The following is a 27,496-nucleotide window of genomic DNA, read 5'->3' as shown; positions in this document are numbered from 1 at the left end:
TATATTATTTAATGTAGCAAAATCAGATATATTCTTGTGGGACAAGCGTGAAAATAGTTTTTAGCCATGTTCCATCTACTAGCAGCAGCTCTTTTTATCATGTATAGTTTCCAGAGGGCCATTTAAACTTGTTTGCTACAAATGCTATTCCATGTACACCTATGAGTTAGGTGGACAGGTCTTATTCTTCCTGTTTTACAGATAAGAAAACCAAGACAGTAACACGTTGCATGAATTGTACCTAAGCCAGTCAGTGCCAGGATGTGTAGAAATCTGGAGCAGGAGGAAATTCAGTGAAGATTTTACTTTAAGGAATTTAAGGTTTTTATCTATAAAAAGTGATTTTTCCCAGATCATCAAACTAAGTTGTAGGCTAGAATTCAAATTCCCTAACTCCTTAGATAGCACTTTTTTTTTTTAAGATTTTTTTTTTTATTTATGCATACAAGAGCTAGGGTACAGGCCAGAAGTGTGGGGGGGTGAGAGGCTTCAGCAGAGACAGAGTGGGGAACAGAACAGGCAGATTGACCCAACTACACTGCTGAGGGGAGCAGCGGGCGAATCAGGAGAGGTCTGCTGCACCATGTGGGTTGCTCCCTGGCCCTCGGGGGATCTGGGATCAAACTCGTGCTGCAGAGGCTGCGGATTGCTTCATAGGTTGCCTCTTAACCCCTTGTGCCACCAGGGAGACGTATGTAGCACTTTTTCCTAATGCTTTTTCCCTTCTCCCAGGGTGAAAGGCTGTATGTACTGGACAGCACCAGTGTCTTTACTCCATGTTTCAGTTGGGTTAGACAGAAGGTAACATGTAATGCAGTTGCGACCTTCATCTTCAACCAAATTGGTCATGTACATAAAATGCATTCTTGTATTTATTGCATTTTGGACTATTCTGTGATGTAATCAGTGGGGAGTGATAATCATACCCAAAAGACTAATATTCTTTTCTACCTCTCCTTTTTTACTGTTTTGTACAGTCATTCAAAAGAAGAAACTTGGAGTTTAGAATTATTTAGGAATAAATTTAACTTACACATATAGCAAATTTTTGGATAATTAGTAGGTTCAAGAATTGATTTTTTTTTTTAACATTTTGAAAGCATAGCTTTATTAGGAAAAGGAGAAAGGCAAAAAAGAGAGGCACCTGCATGGACACAGCTGGGCAGTCTAGGGAGGAGGGCGGCTGCTACTGCTGCTGCTGCTCTGCAGAAGGAAAAGGTTCATGAAAAGAAATGTCTACATAGTCAGTCACGGGCAGGCAGGCCGCCGAGCTGCCCGGAAATCGAATGTTAATGACTACTTTAACCCTTGTCAAAAATTTTTCAAAAATGTTTCTTCTTTACTGAGGTAAATGTATTCATTTATTAACCTATTAGGGCTCTTGTTGCTTCAGTGTTACACAGATACTCTGTGTACCTGTTAATTTTCACTTTTTAATAGTTTATACGGTCAAAATAGTTGATTTCAAGATGTATTTTAGATGCTTGTGTTTTTAAGGAGTCACAGTTTAAGGATTATTGTGTTCAAAAGGAAGAAGTGTGAATAATGGTGGCTGCTAGATAGTGAGAATTTAGAGGTTTTTGTAAGCAGGTTTCTTTATTTAGTGAGAAAAAAATCCTAATAATGTCCGGTACTGCTGTGAACAAGCCGATACCAAAGCTCTGACAAAGAAACCAGGCCGAGGAGATGAGGAACCTAGGGAGTTTTGTTGTTTGTTTTTTTTTTTTTAATTAAGGATATTTCAAGTTAGATTCTAAAATAGTAAGTTGTGACTAATAAGATGAAAATAATCATTAACTCTCTTATAAGATCTGAAGTAATGTTGCCCTTGAGAAAAGTGGGCATTGCAAAGCATGATGACATTGCTCAACCTACCTTTTTTGTCAGCCTAAGCAAGAGGAGACTTTCTCTTTTCCTCTAATACATGCCTATTTTTAACATTAAGTTTCACATAATTTCAAAAATATCTTTAAAATACACCTTTCTGGCCCTGAATTAGTGAGTGTATATATTTGTCCTTTTTGAAATCTCATAATTAGGCTATAGAGTGCTGGGTAATTTTTATACTTGGGGGACCTACTACCTTTCGAAATGTTGTCTTGTGAGAGTAAGAAAAATAAGCATAATATTTTAATGCAGATACCTTGCTTAGAGAATTATAGTCATAAAAGTAAAAATACTTTCACTGCTATGTGAATTTTCATCGTGAAGGAATGAAAAGAAAAGGGATATTTGGGGGAAATGGCTTATTCAGTGTATGTTCACTTACATGTTTTGTCAGAGACTGAAATTGAGGAAGAGTCTTGGCTTTTCTGGTGGTTTTTGAAGAGAGTTGATCAGAGATTGCTTTTTGGCTGAGTTGCTGTCTGCAGAGGCTGTTAACAATTGTTTCTCTGGCAGCAGATCTTGTTCATCAGGATTGCATCATTTCTGGGAGAATGGCCAAGGTCCACAGCCTCAGTACAAAGACTGTCTGAAGCATATGAGGCCTGTTCTCTCTCTGCAGCGGCACTCCTCTTCCTGCCAGTCCTCTTCACAGGCTTACTAAAGCAGACTTGTTCTGAATTTCTTTCATTGGATTGGCTGTTTATTGGACTCTTGTCTCCCAGCTGCTTCCGGCTCACCTGGCTGATGCAATTTCTTTTTCTGAAATCTCTGTTGAAATTGGTCTTAAAACACTTTTTGTCTGTCTTCTCTGAGTGACCAGGCAGATCACACGGGTCTTGTGCTTTCAGCAAGTCATGTAGAGAAGAGCTGTCAAAATTACACATGCAGAAACTATTTTGAACCCAATTAAAAAGACAAGGGGTAATTATAAACCCTTTCTGGCATGTTCTATTTAACAGCTTTTTCCTTAGAAACTGAATGTAAATGGTAACTTCTCAAAAGAGTTCTCCGGTACTGGGAGAAAAGCTGGTTCTGCCTCTGAATCCAAGAACTTACCAGTATTCCTGTGGATTCTGCTAAATTGTTCTGGAAATGGTTAAATTGATATCAAAGTGAAGTTCTGATGCATCCACTTTCCCCCTACTTATTTCTCTTCTTCCTCCTGTATCCTTACTTTTTTTGTTGTTACTAAAGAAATCTAATTTTGTCTTGGTTGAAGTTTTTTTCTTTTATATTACCTTTATACCTTTCATTATTCCAAGTATGTTCTTTAAAGACTTCCTAAAGAATAATTTATTTCCAATTCTTAATACATTGGAAACCTATAAAATATCAACCTAAAGTACATTTTTTCCTCTACTGCTTGGTACTGGAATCCCACAGATGCCTCTTTTCACAGGTATGCCACAGCAATGTTTCAGATGTCAGTACCCCATCTGACTGCTAGTCCTGGGTCATCACCTCTTTTGCTTTCCTTTTTGGAGGGTAGAAATTTATTTAAGACTGTTTTCCCATGCGTTGCCACTGTGGAGTTGACCGCAAACGGGATAGACTTTTGCCACTCTTTTTCTGTAGTAAGACTGGACAGGTCGGATGGAGCGAGGAGGGGAGAAAGAAGTAATATAAACTGGTATTTTAATAGGCGATATAGGTCATTGTCTGGACAGTAAATGTGATACTTGGTTAAAGAAAAGCTTCTGAATTTGGGAAGGGTTTAGCAGGAAAGAAAAGCACCTCCTAGGAGCGGGGGGGAAAAAAGAACTTTCCCTTGGGAATTGGGAGACATTGCTAATTAGAAGGCTAGAATATTGCGTGGTGACATAATACAGCATTTTGCTGCTTTTTATTTAGTCAAGTAGAGATAATTTCCCTACCCACCCATTGTTTAAGCCCTGGCTTTATGGTAAAATAGGATATAAAGGTTAAAGGGCAGAAATACAGTACTAGGCTATAGATGGGGTGGTAAACAGAAAGCAGCCCGTATAGAGAAATGAAATATCAAATTATCATTAAAATGTTATTCATTCTTTGTGTCCAAAAATACTTTGTGTCCAGTATTGTGATTTATTTCAATACTAATTTGTGTTTCAACTGTTTGTAGGTCTTCAGAGCTCCTGGAAGATAACTTTCTAGGACTTCATATTCAGAGGTCTACAAAAAGGTGACTGAGCCAGATAAATTCCTTTAATTTGTTTTAATTTTTGTATCTTAGTGACTGCTAGCTAAAATCGTGTGTTGAGAGAATAGTGATCATACTTTTTTTTTAAAAAAAAAGATTTAATTTATTCATTTATACAAGCACTGGGTACAGTCAGAAGCGCGGGAGGGTGAGAGAATTCACCGGACAGAGCGGGGTGCAGAACAGGCAGACAGACGGAGGACACTGCTGAGGGGAGCAGCAGGCGCGGCAGGAGAGTTCTGCGCGCCATGTGGGACCCTTGCTGGCAGCCGGGTATCGAACCAGTGCTGCAGAGGCTGTGGGCAGCTTCGCAGCCCAGCGCTCAATGTTGCGCCGCCAGGGGAGGCCTGGTGATCATACTTTATTTGGAACATATTTCTTGAATACCCTCTCTGTGCCAGACACCATAGCAGAGTGTAAAACTCAAAAATTCCTGCCCTCGTAGACTTCATATTCTGATAGAAAAGGACAAATTAACACATAAAAGATACCTTGAAATTGTTCCACTTAGTGACAAAATTAATTCTCACTCTCTAGGAGACATCTTAAGACTCTGATAAATTAATAGCTCTTATAAATAGTGAGCTTGGTAAACTATACTAAGAGTCTGTTGTCTTGATTTATAAATCTGGAACAATTACAGTAAGAAATCACTGCATATTGATTATCAAAAGTTCTTCAGTTAACATTTTAATAGCTACTTTTTGCACAGTGTTATTTTTAGGGAAGGAATTATTGCCAGAATTTATGAGAGAAATTTGGCTTTATTTTCTTAAATTAAAAAAAGCCCCAGTAGTATTGTAAAAGCCTTTTCTTGTCAAAGAACAAGGTGGTAAACTAACCTAATAAGCAACTCCCTTCATCCAGGGGGTAGAAGGGCCAGCGCAACGCAGAGGAAAATGGAGGCCCGCATGAGGACAGTGTGTAGTTATTCCTTAATGTTTCTTGAAGTTGTGTATCAGCAGCGTAGTGTTTCACTAAAGAATATAGTAATCATTTATTCATTCATTAAAGGGATATTAGCTGAAAGAATCTTCTCAGTATATCTTACTAAGATTACTCTCAGAAAAATAACAACTACTAGCTTAGATCTATAAGTTGTCTTTTATCGAGAAGCCTACTTTTTTTACTTTTTTTTTTTTTTTTTAAACAGGCATGTATCATTGTGGTTATGGCTAAGGACTTTTAATAGTGTTGAGTAACTTTTTTGTCCTTTACAGCAGATATAGCACATAATTTACATTCCTGTATTGGTCAGGCTGAATATGATCATTATTAGACTTTGTTCTGGTTATCTAGTCAGGTATGCTAGACTGTTAGAAAAGCCAGATATGTGGACTTTTTCCTTTTAAATCACAATTATATAAAAGAAAAAAAATTGTATGGTGATACTAGAATTAACATAAGAATTGTGGCCAATAATTCTCACTCTGCAATAACTTCTTTTAGCCTTGTTTGATAAGCATTTTGTCATGTATCATTTATAGATTTTGTTTCCATTTCCTAGAGACTGGGAGGCTTTCTAAATCTCTGGGCATATCGTTTAGGGGGGCGGGCAAATGTATAGGATAGGCCCCGAAGCAGAAAGCTGCACTAGTGTCTTTTATGAGCTGCAGGGAAGCAGAGGAAGATTTCCCCTCTTCATTTCTGTCTGGAGTCTGTCTGTCACCTCCTGTTGAGTAGGAATAAGAATATAGCCACAGCCAGAAGAGAGTCCTAGGTACATTGGTGAGATACAGCTCTTTCAAAGAGTGGTTCCAAGAAACTAAAGAAGTCTATAAACTAAGAAGTCTACAGCTGCTCTCCCATTCTGAAATAACAGCACAAATCAGTGATACTATCTTTGCATGTCCTTCAAAGGGTTTGCCTGATAAACTGCTCAATAATTCGCTTTTATGTATCAACATAAGAGTCAAGCATCTCAGATAAGCTATCATTTAAAATTTGTTTTAATCCCTGAATTCACTCACATTAATATTGTGGACTTTGTGTTGCATTTAACTCTCTTTTCATATAGTCATTTTTCTACTGTCTTATGAACCAGAGTCCTATCAGTCAGTACCCTGTAGTGTTTTTTTACAAAAGTCTTTATTTACCTGCTTAACATTCACATTGACTTCCCTTCCGTCCTACATAAAATACTTTTGTTTCATTCATTTAATGGTTTTTGCATTACTGTGAAACCAATATAAAATCATAAAACTGTACTTTTTTTCTTTGTACCATATCTCCAAATCTTTTCATCTACTTTTTTTTTTATTCTTAAGAAATTTGTGGATATTTCTGTTCTCAAATTGCAATGGTGGTGGTCACCAATTCAAGGTATCCTCGACTGCTTTTCCATAAAAAACTTTTCTTGTCTTTATCTTGAATCTGAACTCGTAGTGGTTGATATTTTTATTCTTACCAATCTGTGAGTAGTACCTAATAAATACAGTTAAGCTAAAATCTTCCAAATTTATTGTTAAACTTAGATGGTTTAGAAGGAGGAAGAGAGCATTTCGTGACAAAAGAAAATAGGGAACAACTTGATTTAGTCAGATATAAACAGATTGATCTCTTATATTTAACTTGAAAGAAATAACATTATGGACTGCTGATAATACTGCGTTTATTTGGTTTGAAAATGTTTAAATAAAGACCTTGAATTGTTCAAGAATTTAGTTAACTGGTATTAACCATTCTGTATCTGTATCTTAACTGGTCTTAACTGTTCTGTATCTTAAAATTTGTAAATTAGATCCTAGGGGGCCAGAAATTTTGGTTCGATGAGCAATTCTAGATTGGGGGAGGGTTCCTAATAATGAACCAGGCAGACTGTCCCTTTCCCTAATCTAAAAAGAAAGGAACTGGGCCTCCCCGGTGGCGCAAGGGGTTACGCACTAGGAAGCAATCCGCAGCCTCTGCAGCCAGGGAGAAACCCACAGGGCGCAGCAGACCTCTCCCGTCTCTCCCACTGCTCTCCTCAACAGTGAATTTCAGTCAGTCTGCCTGTTCTGTTCCCACTCTGTCTCTGGTGAATCCTCTCTCTCTCTCTCTCTCTCTCTCTCTCTCTCTCTCTCTCTCTCTCTCTCTCTGTCTCTCTCTCTCTCTGTCTCTCTCTCTCTCTCTCTCTCTCTCTCTCTCTCTCTCTCTCAGACACACACACACACACACACACACACACCTCTCTCACCTCTCTCACGCCTCTGGCCTGTACCCGTTCTTGTGTGCATAAATAAATGAATCTTTTAAAAAAGAAAAGAACTACATAGAAATGAAAAACAAGTGGAATGTTCTGCTCCCTTGCATGGTAGAACATTAATTCAGTTTATAGTAAACATGGAACAGTGTTATATTTCTTTTATATTTATATTGCTTTATAAATAGTTTTGCCATGTTTTCTTTTACATTTATCTCTTAAAAGCCTTGTGCAGAAGTAGAAAACATTCAGTAGCATTTAGGATCAATTTTCAAAGAACAATCTGATTACTACATTACTTTATTTTTTTCTGTGGCAGGATTCCTCATGTCCATAACATGTTGGTTGCGGCTCTGCAGCTCACCCCCACTCACAGAGTGGCCAGTCTCCATTAATTGGACCCCGTGATTTCCACTCTGTTGTGTTGGACGTCATGAGCATTGCAATCCCTCTGGGAGTCACCACACCAGATACATCCTACTCAGATATGGCTGCTGGATCAGAGTAAGTGCTGCTTCCTAGGTAGTAGGTACATTACCAGTTTGTGTGGAGACAGTTTTCTTACGGGCATCTAATAATAAATACATAGTATTTTCTAAATCAAAACTAGCCCACTTAAACATGACAATAGACCTTTCCCTTACCCCCAGAGAAGCTGGTGGGGGGAGGGGGGAATTAGAAGGTGCAGCAGAAGAATTTTGGGGGAGGGATTTCTAAGTATATAATGAACAGAATTAAGGTTGCAAAGTAGTGATTACATTTTTATTTGGTTTTGATGGGTGGGAAAGATTGGAATCAAGTAGGTATTATTACCTGCTTCTGTAGCGTGTAATGGTTATTGGATGAAGATAGGAGGAGTTCTCTCCAACTGATTTTCCTTGAAGGCCTCTTCCTATGTACTTCTCATTGTTCTAGAGTAAAGGGGCTGAAACTTTATTTGGGCAGGTTGCTTAGACCTTCTGACATTGGGGTAGAAAAAAGGAAAAGCAGTGTCATTTGTTTTTTATAATATTCATTGCCTAGAAAGAGGACCTTCAAAATCAGTGGTACCAAACTTTTTTTTCAGCTAAGAGCAGCTTTAGGAATTCAGAGTTTGTCGAAAAGCCCAATCCCTAAAATAGACTCTCAATTCTTGAAGAATTTAAATGCCAAATGCAAATGAAGGTAGGCCTTCATTATAAAATTTTATATATTATTCACAGCTTTAAATTTTTTAGCCTTATGTATCCCTTCTCTTTTAAGTTGTCCAAGATTCCCCCTGCTCACAGATTCCCCCTCTTGTCCTTTTACCTCCCTTGTACCCAATCTTCCTTGCTTACAGAAAGGAAGTGGAAGCCCCCTACCTTTCAAGACGAAGTGGCACTACACCAGGATGTGAAAGTCCAGCGAAAGAGACCCAAGGGGCCTAGGGGGCAGCACACCCCCAGAAGCCAAGTCTATTCCAGGCAGTACCAGGGATTAGGGTCTGGGCTGGAAAAATCCTGGTGTTTTGAATATGTTCAGGTCCAGTTCAGACTCTTGATCCCACAGCCACTTCTTGAGTGAGGTGGGTGTTGCTCTAATTCCCCTGTTTCTCTTGCCATTTTCACAGTCCCTGGGGATTCTCCCCCTTCTCCCCTCAGCAAAGCAAAGCAACTGTACCAGAACTCTGGGTTCACCTGCATTCCTGGTTAATAGTGGTTTTTGTCCTTAAAACTGAAATATTATTGAAGAGCATGTATATTTCTTCACAAAGCCACCTAGGATAACTTCACTGTATAGTGACTTCCTTAAATGGGAAGACTTGAAATAAAACTACCCTAAGAAGCAATATATTATATTCTGGGGTAGTCTAGAATTAAAAGTAGTTTTCAGCTTTATTCCCATATGTCAAGAAAGGTGGGGGGATGGAAAAGGGTGGATTGTGTTCCTCCCAGGGTGTTTGTTATTTTTCTCCTATTTGTTTTGTTGGGGGTGGGGGGTTGCATGCCAAAGACATTTAGTCATGCCAATAACTGAGACTTCCCAGTTTTACAATTATTCCCCAAATGAAGTACTTAAAAATTGTCCTGTATTAGTAAGTAACCTAGTAATATGTTGTTAATGGATTTTTCTAAAGTTAATCACTGTTCTCCTTTGGAGATTGAGTAACAACTGTATAGTTAGTCTTAATCAACATTGAGTAGTTTCAACAGAGTTTAAATCATAGAGTTTTGGGATTTTAGATACGAAAAGGCCTTAACACAAGTATTATTAAAACTGGTGTTTTTACCAGAGTACGGAGATGACTGCCCATAGATGTTTCTGGGGAGTCCAAAAATGAATGCAGAAAAAATTTTTTTTTGCCCTGAGCATTTGTTTTACCACAGCTTTGATTTCCTGAAACATTTTTATATCTAATCTCCAGATTTCTGACACTAATTGGTCAAAACTAATTGCAGGTACTCACTTAATATACAAAGCAAAAACAAACAAACCAAAAAAAAGTCAACAATTAGTTTATATGCCATACTGTTAAATTATTGATGATGTTCATTATGCATGTTCCACTGTCCTGCATAGTCGAGTGTTCCGGAAGCTCTGAAGGGCAAACATAATTCAACTTAGTAAAAGACCTCATGGAACCTTAAATCTGATGGCAACAGTGCGCAGTATGCATTTTTTTTTTTATTTAATTGTAGGAAAACCTCTAAATGTAACAATAAAAGGAAAGACTTCTCAATTTATAACCCTCCCATAAATGAATTTGAGATATTTTCCAAAGGGAGCATATAGCACCAGGTTGCACATTGTACTTAGGACACAATTGATGCGTATATCTGTTGTAAGGATGGCTTCTGTGTTTTTGCCCAGCTGTCATAGCAGTTCAAATACTGGAGAAGAAAGGCTATGATTCCATTTACATAAAATGGTTGACTAATAAAGAGATACAACACCCCAAATTTTTAATCCATGCTTTAAAATATAGATAAGCGCTAGTAGAGTATGTGTGTGTACATATATGTGTGTATATACATATATGTATGTATGTCAAAAAGTATAGGAAATCTATCAGCCTGTCAACATGTAACTGTAATTAATACCTACTGTGGAAATTGCAGAGTTTTTGTTTTTTTATGGAAACATAGAAGCTTAAATTTTAGTATTTGGCATGCATAGCATTATATTAAATGCTGTGCTTGACTAGAAAGTACTGTGCAGTGGGATGGCCTGTTAACCTCCACAATATACATTTTATTTTTATTCCTAGACTTGCACATGACGTGCATATGTTCATATTTACCCAGTTTGGAGATGGGTAAGATACAACCAACATAGCTCCATCTCCATGGCCATCTTTTATTTCATGCAGCTTTCCTTCTTCCCGTCCAAAAAAAAAATCCATTCCTAATAAACAGCTGTCATGTTTCACCCCATGTGTTCAGTGATCCAAAATCCCTTATTTAAACTATTTAGAGCTTTTTGGAATACTTGTTTATCTAGTAAATTAACAATGTTGTATGAAGTTATTGTTACTTTCTCTTAACCATCATAGAAAGTAAATTCTACCTTCATTTTATTAATGCTTGTTTGCCTTTGGTTTCATTTAGGAAACCCCACCTGTTTCCTAATACTCAGAGCTGATTGCCTCTCAGTGAACCATGTTCAGATCATCTTTTTCTCAAGAATACTGACCTGCATTCTTGATGTACCCCCTCACCCCCCAGTTCCCATCTTACAGACACTCTTAAGTAATAAAGTGCATGCACTTCACTAACAGAGAATACTTTCCTGTGTCTAAAGTTCTTCTTCACCTAGAAATTACCTTTGCTGTTATTAATAAGATCCCTTCTCACAGTTTTGGAGCATATAACTGGGTGAGTTGGATATGTATCTAAGAATTTTCTTTTATCCCTCACTTCTCAGCTGATTGCACCATGTTGAACTGCATACTTATGTATTCCTGCCACATATGTTGCATATTTCTAAGCAGGAAAATGTATGTTTCCTGAAGTAAGCTGTGTATTATTTGATTCCCTGAATGACCCTTTGATCTCTAAAGATGAGAGTTATGCTTGTCCTTGGCGTCTCTAATGTGTGAATCTCTGCTCTGGTTAATTTAACTGACAGCTAATCTGTTATTGATTCCTCAAAGTCTACAAGTACATTCCATAATTAATTTTCAAAATTCCAAACCTAACCAGGTAGCAATGAGAATTAAAGTCTTTTTTTCCCAGAAACTTGAATTTTGTCTTCTGCCACCAACGCTTTGCTTTATTATCAAGTAAAGACTTACATTAAATTTCTGAAATTAAACATATTTATGATTCTTTTATGTTAGTAACTTGTGCTTGACCGATTTATTTTCCATTCATTGACGGTATTAGAAAAAAATACTAGACCAAGCTTCTCACTAAGCCTGGTTATTTAAGGCCTCATGTAATTTATTTATTTATTTTTTTTTTTTTTTAAGGTAGAGTGTTAACCCTGTTTTACAAATAAATTAGGCATAGTGGAAAGAGAACAGACTTGGGAGTCAGAGATTGTTTCAAATCCTGGCTCTGTCAGTGTGTGACCTTTGTGAAGTCACATAATCTCACCACCTCACCTTCCCCTACTGTTGTAAAAATAGGGTGCACATACCATGTTCAGTAATTGCAGAGATTAAATGAATAATGTATATAAAGAACCTGGCAAATGCCAGGCAATTTAAAACCTAGCCATCACTTGTTTTTACTTACCACTAGGCTAACGTAACTTCTGAGTACAGTTTTGATTATTTTTAAATTCTGTGGTATTACCATGCAGCTGTTAAATAACTGTGTCCTAGATATGCTTGCATGTCACTGGTGGATGAGAAGTTATTACTCTAATATTTGAAAGGCATTTGGGGGTTCATCAAGATGAGAGGTGTGATAAATATAAGATGCCATTGTTTTTACCTGTACTTTCTTCAGGGTATCCTGTCTTGGTAGTGAATGGAAGAGGGCCTGGTCCCTGGGGCAGTGCAGAAGGCACTTTCATCATCTCACTCACTGCAAATGTCATGTGAGGTTTCATGGAAGTATTAAGAGATCCAATTAAGAAGAATAGTTCTGAGTCTAAACCAGCCCAGAGTGGCTTCTCTAGGGGAAACTCCCTGCTCAGCTGGTACGTTTGTGTTTGTCATTAGGGACGCCTTGTGTCCCAGGTGCCTGCCTTGAGACATCTGCCTGTACTGGCCTCATGTTACACACAAATCCACATTTGATAACACTCCTGTTATTTATAGGCTTAGTTATGTTAATCAGATTGTTTCACTCAGTTTTTTCTCTTGTTCTAGTGGCTGGTGGTTGTGGAAAGTGGAGGGTTAGAATGGGAAGTTAAGATTGTGTTTAAGAGAAGATTAGGTGTTATGCTATCATGCATTGCTTTTCGCCTTTGTGCAGCCCTGAATCTGTGGAGGCTAGTCCAGCAGTTAATGAGAAGAGCGTGTATTCCACTCATAATTATGGGACCACTCAGAGGCATGGGTGTCGAGGACTGCCTTATGCTGTGAGTATGCATTTGTTTCTCTCCAGAGCAGTGATCTTCCTGGAGTGTAATCCATTCTTATACATTGTGACTTTCTTGAAATGTTTATATGCAGCATGACGAAGTTGCCCCTTTTGCACTTCCCTGCCTCCAGCGGACGTCTAGCCCTGCATCATTGTTCTTGTTTTTATGTCCCAGTTGACCTTGGCATTTTGTTTTATCACTTTCCTGGTTGAAGCCAAAAAGCGAAGGGTACTACTTTCTTCTTTCTTTCCATATGTACCATACTTTAGGGGAGAGAGGGGCCAGTGTTTGGACACTGTTGATTTAAAAAATCTTATTTTCAGGATCATAATTACGGAGCCCCTCCTCCTCCGACACCTCCTGCTTCTCCCCCTGTCCAGACGATCATCCCTCGTTCTGACCTGAATGGCCTGCCGTCGCCCGTAGAGGAACGCTGTGGAGACAGCCCGAACTCTGAAGGAGAGACTGTTCCTACCTGGTGTCCTTGTGGTCTTTCTCAGGATGGCTTCCTTCTCAACTGTGACAAGTGCAGGTAAGCTCTCGTCTCGTCTTAAGTTCAGACTCGGGTTGCTGGGATCAGGGTTTCTTGCTAGTAGGGAAAAGCTCAAAGTATTCTTTCTTGTGTTTGTTAATGTAGATGATTCCTTAGTGCTCCTTGGCTCGAATTCTCTGCACTAGGTGAGAATTGCTGACAACAAGGAATGAGAGATTGATGTTAAAGCTATTGAATTTGATATGAGATTTAATGTCCTGGAAACATTTGGTAGGTGGGAGGAAGGGGGTAGGATGTGCAGAGACACTTCTCCCGTGTGCGAGGATGTGCTGCGTGCTGTCGGAAGGACCACTTTAAGTCTATTTTCCCTCTTTAGGGGAATGAGCAGGGGGAAGGTTATTAGACTTCATCGGCGGAAGCAGGACAACATATCAGGTGAGCAGAAGATGGGTTAGGCCCATATTTTGACTTACAAATACTTTGTGATTTCAATATTCTTGTCAAGAACCCCTCCTGTAAAGCTCCCCCTTTTCATTGGGAAGAGATAAACATTCTCTTAAGACCATCCTTTAATTCTCTGCTGTGAATTAAATGTATCCAGAAACAACATTTGAACCCTCTGGCAATCAAGTTTTCCTTGGGAGTATTAAAAAACAGATCCCTTTTCTATGTTACACATTGCGTTTGGGGACTGCATACAAGGGGAGATGATGTAGAACAGGGTTTATGGTCTTAATGCCAGCAACACGGAAGGGATCTCGTTTTCTTACGGAAGGTGAGTATGTTCCAGATGATAGGGTTAAAGTGGAACTCATGACTTAGTGGATATGGGATAGATCTACAGGAATAAGCTGCTTCCAGTGCATGTTGCAGGCTGTTTATTCAATGCGAACCATGAAATAACCTTTTTTCAGGTGGGGATAGCAGTGCAACAGAAAGCTGGGATGAGGAGCTTTCTCCTTCCACTGTGTTGTATACAGCAACACAGCACACACCTACAAGCATCACCTTAACTGTTAGAAGAACCAAACCCAAGAAGCGGAAAAAGAGTCCAGAAAAGGGTCGTGCAACACCAAAGACGAAGAAAATCAAGGTATGGGGGGTAAAAGTGTCGGAATAGAAATGGGTCTGAAATAGCTCAATTTTTGGACCAAGAATGCACCAGAATTCTTTTAAGAAGTTTGCTCCAGATGTTTGATGGGCCACTTTTGTTCTACTTACAAAATTCAGCTAATCTCTTTTATGAATATATAGACCAATCTCTCTTCTGCCACTCCATACCATCACCACTGGCACAAAGTTTATTTTACTCTAACCCCCATCTCGGGTACGAAATCCCAGCCCCACCCGGCACAAGCCCACTTGTGCTACAGCCTCCAGTCTAGACTTCTACTGCCCTTACAGTATGTCCCCTGCCCTCAGCCGTAAAGCAGCCTATGAAATTCTTTCCCTGGTACATTCCTACCTCATGTCATTGGGTTGGTTGTTTTCCGTGTTTCAAAAAAAAAGTCAGAAAACATCTCTTGAGTGGTCTGGGCTTCCTTAGCATTGTGGTCACTTTCCTAATTCTCAACCAAAAAGTCTCGAGGAAGAACCTCTTCTGTTTCGTGTCTTCTTCCCCTTCATGGCAACCTTGTTGGCTCCTAGGTGACTTGCCCCTTGTTAAGGGGATTGGTCTTTGTTTCCTTCTTAATTCCAAAACTGGTAAATCTGCAACCTGACTTAACATTTTGATTTACTTTTTCTTTTAGTGTCAGGGTACACAGAGGATTTAACTGATGCATGCTCTTCCCTGTTAATTAGCTAGTTCCAAAGTGGAAAGTATTGTAATTAGCCTCCGAGTTCACTGGCCTTGAGCTGCCCCTGTTCTTCACGAGTGTGGGGAATGCCATTGTATTTGTCACCTAAGGAAAAGGGGGCAGAACAGAACACTAGTTCTTGCCTTAGCTTTAGTCTCAGATAGGTATAACTGTCATTCTTGGTACCAAGTTTTGTTTTGTTCTACTTGTTTTCCTCTTTGGGATAGGCATTTCGAGAGGGATCCCGGAAGTCCTTGCGGATGAAGGTAAGGGGTATTCTTCCCTGCTGCTGTGTTTTTCTTCACTGTGATCTTGCATTTTGGTCAGCTTCTTTCCTGACGTGATGGTCTGGGAATCTTGGACTCTGCTTTTCGTTAGTTTGTAATCGTTGCCATTCAGTTTTCATAGAGCCTTTCTCCAAAGTAGATTTCCTTAGCCATTTTCTGAAATATTTTCCCTTTCTATAATCAGCCTTCCTTCATTGGTTTTTCATGAGCTGCTTTTCTAGGGGACTAGTGATAGCTTAACCAGACAAAATGAGGCTGATGCGTTCTGTCATTGTGATCAGCCTCAACCACAGAACTGAGGTTTTTCTGGTGATAGAGGGTCTCTTGTGTGCCTAGCACTGTATGGGCTTTAATCACCAGTGGGAAGTATAGATTTCATCCGTAGGAAAGCAGTTGTGTTAATTGCAATTACTTTTATTGGAGTTACTTGTTTTTTGAACTGTTTTCTCTTGGTTATGTTCTGTTTGGTATAGAAGACTCAGAAGGTGCTAGTGTGTTTCTTCATTTATCAGATGAAAGCATTCTTGAGCATGATTTTGGATAGTGCTTGGAGAATTGAAAAATTATGTGCAGTGGCTTAAGTGGACTTTCAGGTACTGGGTGATAGGAGCAGTTTGCCCAGAGATGAGAGCGTACTGTCTGGTGACTCCTTGTACCTGTGTGTATGTGGGACATCATACCTCAAGTCATTACTTACAGCTTCAGAGCACTTAATTAGAGTGAGGAGCCAGTTTAACTCATCTTAAGTACTCATATCCCTAAAATGTAAGTAATGTAAAAGAAGGATTTTCCTGTTACACAATATAAACATTAAAACCTTTTAGTGAGGCTAAGGAGGCTTTATCTGATTGCTGTATGCATGTATATCTACATATATAAACACACATACATGTGTGTGGAGTACCACTGAAACGGGTGTTAACAGACATCACTGGTGGCACTTTATCTACAGTTTACAGGCCTCACTTGCATGTGTACCCAGACTTGCACCACAGCTATGAAGAGGTGGAGAGGACTTAGACTCCAAGAGCGTCAGAACCCTGGGGTGATGTTTTGGAACACAGTTATTTGTGTTCCAAGATTTGTGGATTTGTCTAGATTTGTCTCCTGCAGAGGACACTTTAACTTCTTTCTTTTTGCTTCATTTGCTTAGAGGGGACCTTAAATAGACATGAGGAAGATGTAGCTTTGATAATGCCTTTTCTCTCTATCCGCTAATTCCAGAAATTTCCCTCCAGAAGTTCCAAACCTTTTTTTCCCCCCACAAACGTTCTTTTTTTTTTTTAAAGATTTATTTATTTATACAAGAATCCCGGGGTACAGGCCAGATGTGCGGGAGGGTGAGAGGATTCACCAGAGACAGAGCGGGGAACAGAACAGGGAGACTGACGAAATACATTACTGAGGGGAGCAGTGGGTAAGACAGGAGAGGTCTGCTGCGCCATGCACGGCTATCTCTGCTGCCAGTGGGGATCGAACCGGCACTGCAGAGGCTGCAAGAGCTCCATGGCGCTGCGCTCAACCATTTGCACCACCAGGGAGGCCCTAGAAGTTCCAAACCTTTTGAAAGCTACTGAGTGATTATCCCAGAAAATTCCATGTGAATCTCAATTGTGCAACATTGACATAACCCCATAGGTTTAATTAAATTAAGATAATAAAAAAATACTAGTTTATTTTGATTATCATATCACAATTCTCAATTGAGTTCACAAATTTTGTACGCAGAATTAATTATTAGTAAGAATTCCACTGAAGAGCCATCTGAAATTTTAATCCCCAAATCAAGAGCTTCCCGACTGGAGACTTTACTCTAAATCAGGGTTTCTCAGCCTCAAACTCTGTTAACATTTGAGCCAAGTAATTCTTTGTTGGGGGCCAGGGAGACTCTCTTTTTTATTATTGACTGCTCAGCAGCATCCCTGGCGTTTACATCACTAGCTGACAATACACACACCCATGTGTGATGGTCAGAAATGACCAGATATTACCACCTGTCTCTTGGGGACAGAATCACCACTGGTTGAGAACTGCTGACAACCCACCTAGGTGAAGTCCCCAGTAATCATAAGATCAGGATGATGGAGTAGACTGACCGGGGTCTGTGAGCACCAGCTAGTGCTGCAGCAGAGGCTCTCAGTGTGTGTTAGGCCCAGCAGGTCTAGGCTTAGTGGTCATGTTGGCTGCTTAGACCTGTGAATACTGTATGGACACCTCTAATCCCCAGTCTTATAAGCACCCTTAGGTCTCAGGTTTGCATTTTTCTTTTGCTCAGCTGCTACTTACACCTCAAGCAGGTGATATTCTGCTCTGTGTGTTGGCCTTAGGTGTTTCTCAGGCCTTTTTGTTTATTGTTCTGTTCCTGAACTATAGTGAAAATGTAGAAAACAATGATGTGTGGTTTGTTTTTTTTTTCCTTCCATTTCCCTGTTCCTTGGGGAAGGCATGATAGACAACAGTCAAAAACAATGACACAGAAGTGAAAGAAAGCAGTTGCTTAACAGGCATAAATGTTTTCTGTATCATTCATGGAGATGTATTCAGTTTTCTCGTACCTGTTTTTGCAGTTAGTATGGACTTGGATTTGCAAGTAGTTGTGGTACTGCCAGTGTCTTCCTGCCGTCATCACTAGTGTGGCATCATCACTAGCAGTGTTTGTTCTGTTTACTGATGGCGCCTTAAGTCTTGTACACCATGAGGAGAACATGTGTCAGATTTAAGCTGTATCTGTTGCTCAAGCACAAATTGTCTGGGATGATGTCGAGATGCAGTAATCTTCCTCAGTCCTGTCACCATAGAGGGCAGTGTTTTCCTGGAGACGCATAACAAAGTACCTCTCAACACCTTCTGTGCCCCACCTACCCACCTTCCTCCCCTGGACTCACCTCTTCAGAGTGTGGCTATTTAAGCTGTCAGAATAGATTGCACTCCCAAATGATAACTTTTCCTGTGAGAGGTGAGGCTATTTATTTGTCACATGTATTTTTAGAGTGCACGTGTATTAATTGAATAACAAAAATAGTCACACAAAAATAAAAACATTCCCTGCAGTGTCATAAAACAGTACCAGTTTGGGCTAGCATGCTAACATCAATGTTCACTGATTGTGGAAATTTCAGTGAAGTGACAATTAGTCGTGTTTCTAGAGTTCAGTTTTGGGTGGATTTTTTTTTTTTTTTTAAAGAAACTTGATGTCATTGTTCTGATATGAACAAAATTGATTTTTTACTTAAAAGTGGTCATAAAATCACAATGATAGGGTGGAACCATGATCTACTCTAGCTACCACTTATCGTGAGAAAAATAAGCTTTCCTAAGAAATTGTTCAAAGCATCACGGCTCATTGGTAACGAAACCAGGATAGAAGCCAGACCCCCTGAGTCCCAAGGTTGTTACTCTTTTTTTGCCACACCAACTGCCAAGTGAAAACAAATTTTCTCTGGAAACTCAACCTGGCCATGACTCTTTCCCCCACCCCAGCCCCTGCCTCCTCTTTTTTTTCCACACAGTCTCTCCTAACCTACCTGACCTTTGTTCTCTACAGAATTCTCCTTCTGAAGCACAGAATTTAGATGAAAATACAACTGAGGGATGGGAAAATCGGATAAGACTATGGACTGATCAGTATGAAGAAGCTTTCACTAACCAGTACAGTGCAGATGTCCAGAACGCCCTTGAACAGCATCTACACTCCAGCAAGGAATTTGTGGGCAAACCTGCTGTTTTAGACACTATTAATAAGACTGAGTTGGCCTGTAATAATACAGTTATTGGTTCCCAGATGCAGGTAAGGATCAAAGGGCTCCAACACTAAGTAGAGATTTTTGAGAAACCAGGAAGATGACATATATTGGGATGATTATTTCTTTCAAATGTATAAGGCCATAAAATAGCAAATTAGCCAGCTATTGGTTATCATGAACCAAAAGCTCATTATAGTAACTGGAAACTATCAGGTAACATATTTTTGAACAATCTTTATTAATTGAAAGTAGGTAAATTAGGATAGAAAATTATATACTGCTTCAGTAGGACTTATTAAGACTAATGGTTCTTGATCGTTCCTTGTTTTTACATTAGATATAAGGCCACAACAATCTTAATCATATATTATTCTTGTCTTTTTAGCAGGCAACAGTCTCTAGATGGAACTTATTTCCTAAAAATACTGAGCTTTTATCAAATTCAAAATTTCCTCCTTTTTTTGAATCTTAATTTGTTATTTATAATCAAAAATTTTCCGATCATTGAGCTAAATAACATTTACAAAAAAACCCAAAAACATCCCTGCCTCCCCAAAGAGGAAATTTTTGCCTACTAAGCTGCTGTTGGCTGACACTGACCTCTGGTTTTATTCAGCTGCAATTGGGAAGAGTCACTCGCGTTCAGAAGCACCGGAAGATCCTGAGGGCTGCGAGAGATTTGGCCTTGGACACTCTTATAATAGAATATCGAGGGAAAGTCATGTTACGACAGCAGTTTGAGGTCAATGGGCATTTCTTCAAAAAGTAAGACCATCATTTAGTAAGCAGTGGAGGAGGGTTGTGGGCTTGGCTGAGTAGCATGGCTGTAAAAATTGTCCTAATTGATACGGTGCTCTTGGGGGGAAAATTACACTTCATATAAGCTCAATGCCTGTCTGCTATTTGTAGAAAAGTGCAAATAAATCTACAAGTTGTTTAAATGTATAAAGTGGTGATGACTCCTTTCCAAGTTAAGCATTTGCTTGGTGCTTATTCTTTAATCAAAAGCAGACAAGCATGTGATGTTTTCTAAGTTTGTGTTTGCGAAGAGCTGCGCGTGCTTCCTGTTTGAAGTCATGATGGAATGGCCTTTATATTTGTGTGGAGAATTACAGAAATTTTACTTATGTCCCCAGACCATACCCCTTTGTGCTCTTCTACTCAAAATTCAATGGTGTGGAGATGTGTGTGGATGCACGTACTTTCGGTAATGATGCTCGGTTCATCAGAAGATCATGTACACCAAATGCAGAGGTAAGATTTCTGTAGCAACTTCTTTTTGACTGGAACCACCAAAGGACAAGTCTGCTGAAGAAGCAATCTGAAAACTACACCCAGATGAAGGTCTGTTGCTGATGGTTATGGTCTTTTGTTGTAAGAAACAGAAACTAAAAATAATGATTTGATTCTGACAGGATGGAGACAAGGAATGAATTTCCATTTGAAAAGGCAGAAATTGGGGGGGGGGGTAGCATTTGCTACAGAAAAAGAGCTTTTTCAGAAATGAATGAAGTTCTGTTAAAGAAGTCACCACGTGATAAAAGATGCCTTCATTGAACCCAAACCTAGTGGTTGCTGTTTTTTTAGATTTTAGGTAATAGTCTTAATGAGACAGTTCTAAAGTTTGTCACTTAATGCAGCCACATCAAATTCGGCAAGAATATGTACATAGTCTTTCTTATAGGCTAAGGAATTTTAATTCACTGATGCAGCTGAACCAACTTTTAAGATGTAAAACAGTGGTCTTCTGATTTCTGACATCTCAGGGTTTCTTCACTTACTTCTAAGAGTATCACAAATCTTCACTTAATTACTATGTGATAGTTTCAGGTAAAATAGAGGAGGTAAATAACAGACTCCTGTAATGAAGTGGGGAGAAATTACTTGGGTGGAAGGTTCTGCCCTCTCAGAGAGAGTTCCTGATCTTTATAATAAACCAGTAACCTTCTTCACACAGGTGCGACACATGATTGCAGATGGGATGATTCACCTGTGTATCTATGCTGTGTCTGCCATCACTAAGGATGCCGAGGTCACCATAGCGTTTGATTATGAGTACAGTAACTGGTAAGACCTTGAAAAGCTGTCTTAAGATGAAAGGCATTGTCTTACATATTAAGCTGTCTTACTAAATCTGCTTTAATTCCTTCTCGTTTTCCTCTTTTTTTTTTTTTTTTCTTTTTGGTCTTTTTATGAGTAATATATTTCTGCTAGAAATTGCAGAGGGAAAAATGGTCTTAGGGCTTTTTTTTTTTTTTTTTTTTTTCCCCCAGAGACCCAGGTATGTAGCATGAAACCACTCACTGTCCTTACCAGGGGTGTTTGTAGCCTTGTCTCAGTAGCAAGAATACCAGAAAGTGTATACAACAGCTTCTGTTGTACTTAGTGTCAGGGACCATGTAGAATAAGAACTTCAAGGGCCTCCATGGTGGCTAAGGGTAAGACGCAACCTGTGAAGCTATTCACAGCCACTGCAGCACGACTTCGATCCCTAGCCAGGGAGCTATCCACATGGTACAGCAGACCTCTTCTGACTCGCCCGCTGCTCCCCTCAGCAGTGGATTTCAGTCAGTCTGCGTGTTCTGTTCCCCTCTCTGTCTCTGGTGAATCCTCTGGCCCCCTCCTAAGCCACCCCCACACACACACACACCCCCCTCTGGCCTGTACCCTAGTACTTGTATGCATAAATAAATAAATCTGTTAAAAAAAAAAAAAAAAAAGAACTTCAAGATTGCCCCAGTCACTCAAACCATGTAATCTAACTGCGTATGAGAACATACATGCAGAAAATCAGAGGTGACAAGTCATATATATGCATAATGAGATTTGTAAAATACTTTTTTCTCCTTTAGCCCTTTTCAGAAAAAAAATTACATGGTAAATAGTTTCAGCATAGGTACAAGAAGTTATTAATAGTAGGAAAATTATTGTAAGTGGGAAATCTATAGTTAAAAGTGAGCACCTGCAAAAGGGGACGTGACATGAGCACAGCCCTTCTGCTCTATCACTGACTCACTGCCCACAAAATCAGCTGGAAGAATTGCAGTTAGTGAGCACTTCCACTGACCACATGTAGGGGAAGAACTGGGATTATGTAAGAAACCAGGATGTTGGATGTATTCATAGGACTTTCTTATATGTTGCTTTTTAACCACTTCGAAAATGATAGCAAAGGAACTCATTAATGCGCAAAAGAACATAGAAACCATACATTTGATGTTCAAGGTACTGAGACAGGTACTTCTGATTATTTCTTTGGAGCAGTAATTACAAAGTGGACTGTGCGTGTCACAAGGGGAACCGGAATTGCCCTATACAAAAAAGGAATCCCAATGCTGCAGAACCACCTCTCCCTCCTCCTCCAAGTCTGCCCACCGTGGGAGCAGAGACCAGACGCAGAAAAGCACGACGGAAAGAGTTGGAGATGGAGCAGCAGAGTGAGGCTGCAGAAGAGGATCACAGCCAGCAGCCAGAGCAAGTTCCTGAGAAAGTGACTGTATCCAGTGACAATGAGGTAATCTCCCCTGGCCAGAGAATGTTGCTATGGTATTAGCCTGCCCAAATCAAGAGGATCCCGGGTTGCCACGTGTTTCATGTAGGGAATCTGTGCTAACACTTGATGCCCTTCACATCAAGGTGGGTACACATTCATTCATCTTCTTTCCCCACAATGTCAAAAAACATCTTCTCAGCTATTTTTCTGTGTTTTGGTTCAGAGAGATGGGGTTTATCATCTGTGTTCAGCATTTGACCCCACACAAGTAACACTACTAAAGCCCTAAAAATTGTTTCTAGAGTTTAAGCTATCAGAAAAAACATTGATTTTCCTAGAGCTTAAGAGTAGACTGTGTATTGCCTCTGTCTTGCAGGAAATAGACAATCCAGAGGAAAAAGCGGAAGAAGAGAAGGAAGAGGTCACAGATGACCAGGAGAACCCAGCCCATGGCCGGAGGGTGGGTACCTTCTCGCAGTCTTTATCTTCGGTGTCTGAGCCCTCTCCTCCTGAGTTTGTAGCATTTCATGTCTTCACACAATACTACCCCGTCACCTATATATTAAAATTTGGGCTTTTTCTATAAAGTAGATTTCTTTGTGTTATTTTCTCTTTCCACACAGATGCATAATAGTTGCCTAGTGACTTATCTGATAGTGACCCTGAAAGGTGTCTACTCACAATCTGGTTTCAGAAAAGCTGCTCAGTCAAAACATCATCTGTTAGGGCTACTTGCTCTGACTTAGGAATCTCTCCTAGGTTTTCTGTGAGCTTTGATACTTTAAAAAAACAACAAACTCAATGGTCTCACTCATAGCAGGAATCTAGAAAACTTAAGGGACCGGGAAAAAGAATAACTATAAGAAAGAAAATACCAAAATCAACAAACAGCTATGAACAAGAGACACTATGTGGGGGGTGAGGGGTGGGGAGGTGAGGGATTGGGGTCAAAATAAGGGGATTGCAATTGTATGGGGAATATAAAAATAAAATTTATTTTAAAAAAAATGAACAATGATGTAAATATATATAAATGAAAAATTTTAAAAAGAAAAAAAATAACAAACTCAGTTATGGACTTAACAATTCTGCTATTCTGGTGAAACAAGTCATGTTTATTTCTGTCCCTGAGAATAGCTTCAAGAAAATCTAGTTATTTTCGAACTCTGAAAACATAGAGAAAAATTGGCTTTATGTCTATTTACCTTTTATGTTAAAAAGTTTAAGATTTGACTGTGTCTTCCCTTACCATTCTTTTCAACATTTGAGATGAATTATTTTTTACTTTTTATCTTATTTTCTCCAAAACATGTGTCCTCTTGTAGTTTTTCTAAATGTCTGTAATTTCCACTAATAATGCTTCTGAAATGATGTCCTCTCCTGTTATACTAATGGTTGCTCTTTCTAGACTCGGGAAGACAGGAAGGTGGAAGCCATCATGCACGCTTTTGAAAATTTAGAGAAAAGAAAGAAGCGACGGGATCAGCCCTTGGAACAGAACAATTCTGAAGTAGAGATAACTTCCACCTCAGAGACTCCTGTGGGAGAGGAGACGAAATCTGAGGCCCCTGGCCCTGAAGCTAGCAACCCTGTTTCAGCCATTGCTGTCCCAAGCGCCCCCCAGAGTGTCGGAGTGAACACCCGGAGGTCTTCCCAGGCCGGGGTAAGAGGAAGACAGTCCAGGCCCAGATGCCTGCTTCTGTTCCTGGCAGTTACCTGTCTTTTGGAATGCTTAAAACAGGGACTTTCAACTTTGCCTCATACTGTAATTAATACGACCTTTTGAACTAAAGCTGAGTTGTGAGGCTCAGGGAGACAGAATCTGAATAACTAGACACTTCCACACTATAGTGGAACTTCTTTTTCTGCCAGATACATTTTGGCGAGTTCATAAAAATCATTTGATTTCTCTTCTGAGCCTTCTGTGTAACACCAGTGCACCAGACTGTTCGTCGGGTTCATAGGGTAATTCATCTTTCCTTTCCCCACCCTAGCCATGAATTCTAAAGCTTAATCTGGGAAAGAAGTAGAGAAAAAATATCTTCCCTAAATAACCCTAAAATGAGGTGGCTACTTTCAGTTGGCGTTTGACCTATTTCATTAGTACTTACTAGAAAAAGAAAAAACTAACCCATATCTACCTATAATCTCTTTAACTGGTTTTAGTGCATAAGTTTTTGTAAGGACTGCATTTGAAATGAGTGTTTATAAAAGCCCATGTTTCACCAGTAAGCGTTCAGATATGTAAAGTCGGTAGGACTCTGGGTGGAATGTTTGACAGTAAGAAATTTCTGGGTCAACATTTCACTCTGCTGTTGTTACAGGATGTCAGTGCAGAAAAACCTGTCCCAAAACCACCTTCAGCAAAGCCTTCTAGACCCCGACCGAAGAGTCGAATCTCTCGGTACCGGACCAGTTCTGCCCAAAGACTCAAGCGTCAGAAGCAGGCCAGTGCACAGCAGGCAGAGTTATCACAAGCTGCCTTGGAGGAGGGAGGAAACAACAGCTCAGTCACTCCTGTTGAAGCTGGAAATATAGACAGTTCAGGAGAAAACAGGCAGATAACAGGGTCTGACCCCGCTGTCGTCTCAGTTACTGGATCCCATGTCAACCGTGCTGCATCTAAATACCCCAAAACCAAAAAGGTAAGTCATAAATCCATCTCCACAATCCTACCCTGGCAAGGGCTATGTCTCAGTAAAGTGAGAGGACCTATAATCTCAGAAAAAATAAATCTTTTTATTAGCTTGAAAGTTCTAGGTGCCTTGATATAAAATGCCTTGATATGAAAGATTGGAGCCATCTTAACTACCTTTCTTTTCCCCCAATTCTGAGGCAGAGATTAAATTGTGATGGCTGGGGATTATTCCTCTTTCAGTGGGCTGGAGAGGGTGAGGGAAGATAGCCTTGCATTCTGAATGCCCGATTCATACTGTGCAGCTGCTCGGCTCCTTCTGTCCTAGTTTCTAGATGAGGTTTGTCTTTGAGCTGTGCTGCTGTTTTGACGTTTACATCTGCAGCATCAACGAATGATCTCTTTTCTATCTTAGTATCTAGTTACAGAATGGTTGAATGACAAAGCCGAGAAGCAAGAATGCCCTGTCGAGTGCCCTTTACGTATCACCACGGACCCAACTGTGCTGGCAACGACCCTGAACATGTTGCCTGGTCTTATCCATTCCCCGTTAATTTGCACCACCCCCAAACACTACATCCGCTTCGGTTCACCCTTTATCCCTGAGAGGCGTAGAAGGCCCCTTCTGCCTGATGGCACATTCAGCTCCTGTAAAAAGGTAGGTTTGTGTTTATGTGGCCGCTTTTTTGTTTTAACCTCATGCCTGTGAGCATGATGGAGCACACACTCTAGCCACTCTCTGCCCGTGGGAGTGCCCACTGCATGCTGACGCAGCAAGACGGTACTGCTGAGCTGGGGAGAACAGGGCAGTTTGGGTGCCCAGTTTGTGAGTGTTCACTGTAGTCTTTTCTGACAGCCTTTTTTTTTTTTAAGATTTATTTATGCATGCATGCATGCATGCAAGAACAGGTACAGGCCATAGGTAAGAGGGGGTGAGAGGATTCACCAGAGATAGAGTGGGGAACAGAACAGGCAGATTGACTGAAATCCACTGCTGACAGGAGGAGCAAGCAAGACAAGAGAGGTCTGCTTGACCGTGTGGGTCAGTTCCCTGGCCGGCCAGAGATCAAACTCGTGCTGCAGTGGCTGCGGGTAACTTCAGAGTGCTGCAACTTAACCCCTTGCACCACTAGGGAGGCCCTTTTCTGACAGCCCTTGAGTTGCTGAGTGAGCATGCACAGCAGCCCACGACTGGGTTGGGGGGAGGTATGTGTGGTGTATGCTTTTGTGGTGCTGGTAAACAGGTCCATTTGTGATTATGATGTGAGATCAGTCCCTGGGTACTTCTTGAACATTGTAGCATAAGTAAAAAATGTGTTTCAGGGCCTCCCCGGTGGCACAGCGGTTGAAAGCTGGGTTGCGAAGCTGCCCGCAGCCTCTTCAGCGCCGGTTCCACCCCCGGCCGCTGGGCGAGGGTCCCACATAGCGCACAGACCTCTCCTGCCGTGTCTGTTCTGCTCCCCGCTCTGGTGAATTCTCTCACCCTCCCGCGTTTCTGACTGTACCCAGCGCTTGTATAAATAAATAAATCTTTTTTTTTAAATGTGTTTCAAATTAATTCACTTGCAATAATCACTTCAATGAGAATAGAGGGAAAAGTACTTTTGCAACTGGCATAGTTCCTGTTCCTTAATGAAATGACAGGTTGGGGGCCTCCCCAGTGGCTCAGTGGTTGAGCGCTGGGTTGCGAAGCTGCCTGCAGCCTCTGCAGCGCCAGTTCAATCCCCGGCTGCTCCCCGGCCACCGGAGGAGGGTCCCACATGGCGCGCGGACCTCTCCTGCCGCCCGCTGCTCCCCTCAGCAGTGTACTTCGGTCCTTCTGCCTGCTCTGCTCCCCACTCTGACTCTGGTGAATTCTCTCACCCTCCCAAGCTTCTGACTGTACCCAGTGCTTGTATAAATAAAACAAAACAAAACAAAACAAAAAACCAAATAAATAAATCTTTAAAAAAAAAAAAAAGAAATGACAGGTTGGACTGGGTATCTCCTAGTGAGTACAGAACCTTCTATAAATCTCTCAATCTCTCTCTTTCTGTCTAGTTATATACTGGTTTTGGATCTAGTGGCAGTAGTGTTGGATGGTTGTTTATTTTGGGAATGCTCTCAGAATTCCTGTAAGCCCTGTGTGTTTTCCAAAGGTGTCTCTTGCGAGTAGATGTTTCCCTCAGACCTATAAAGTCGTTTTGTGTTTCTTGAAGTACAGGACACCCTTTCGTTGGCCTTCCTTTGCGGTAGAGCCTGTTCCCTGGAACACCTTTCTCTTATCCTCACATCTGGATTTATCCTCAGATCTGGATTCAGGC

At 40.4% G+C, this 27,496-nt stretch overlaps 1 protein-coding gene across 3 annotated transcripts in view; it reads left to right on the top strand.

The window, feature by feature from the left end:
• Positions 1-7,680: 7,680 nt before the first annotated feature.
• Positions 7,681-27,496, top strand: part of SETD5 (SET domain containing 5) — a gene marked incomplete at both ends in the record, with an annotated part of 44,834 nt that continues 25,018 nt past the window's right edge. Inside the window, 14 exons of one of the 3 annotated variants that reach the window (XM_084248446.1) lie at positions 7,681-7,751; positions 12,635-12,740; positions 13,124-13,275; positions 13,613-13,671; positions 14,151-14,329; positions 18,867-19,109; positions 19,682-19,830; positions 20,202-20,319; positions 21,023-21,132; positions 22,330-22,579; positions 22,935-23,018; positions 23,967-24,221; positions 24,883-25,203; positions 25,609-25,851. In XM_084248446.1, the coding sequence (XP_084104572.1) occupies positions 7,681-7,751; positions 12,635-12,740; positions 13,124-13,275; positions 13,613-13,671; positions 14,151-14,329; positions 18,867-19,109; positions 19,682-19,830; positions 20,202-20,319; positions 21,023-21,132; positions 22,330-22,579; positions 22,935-23,018; positions 23,967-24,221; positions 24,883-25,203; positions 25,609-25,851 (2,340 nt within the window). Of the gene's footprint in view, positions 7,752-12,634; positions 12,741-13,066; positions 13,276-13,612; positions 13,672-14,150; positions 14,330-15,262; positions 15,302-18,866; positions 19,110-19,681; positions 19,831-20,201; positions 20,320-21,022; positions 21,133-22,329; positions 22,580-22,934; positions 23,019-23,966; positions 24,222-24,882; positions 25,204-25,608; positions 25,852-27,496 lie in introns of those variants that run through there. The other 2 variants (XM_084248445.1, XM_084248447.1) reach the window with 2 other exon arrangements.

This window comes from Talpa europaea (genome assembly GCF_964194135.1).
Source record: "Talpa europaea genome assembly, chromosome: 11".
In the NCBI taxonomy this organism is placed as follows: Eukaryota; Metazoa; Chordata; class Mammalia; order Eulipotyphla; family Talpidae; genus Talpa; species Talpa europaea.
This window is presented reverse-complemented; position numbering and strand designations above follow the sequence as displayed.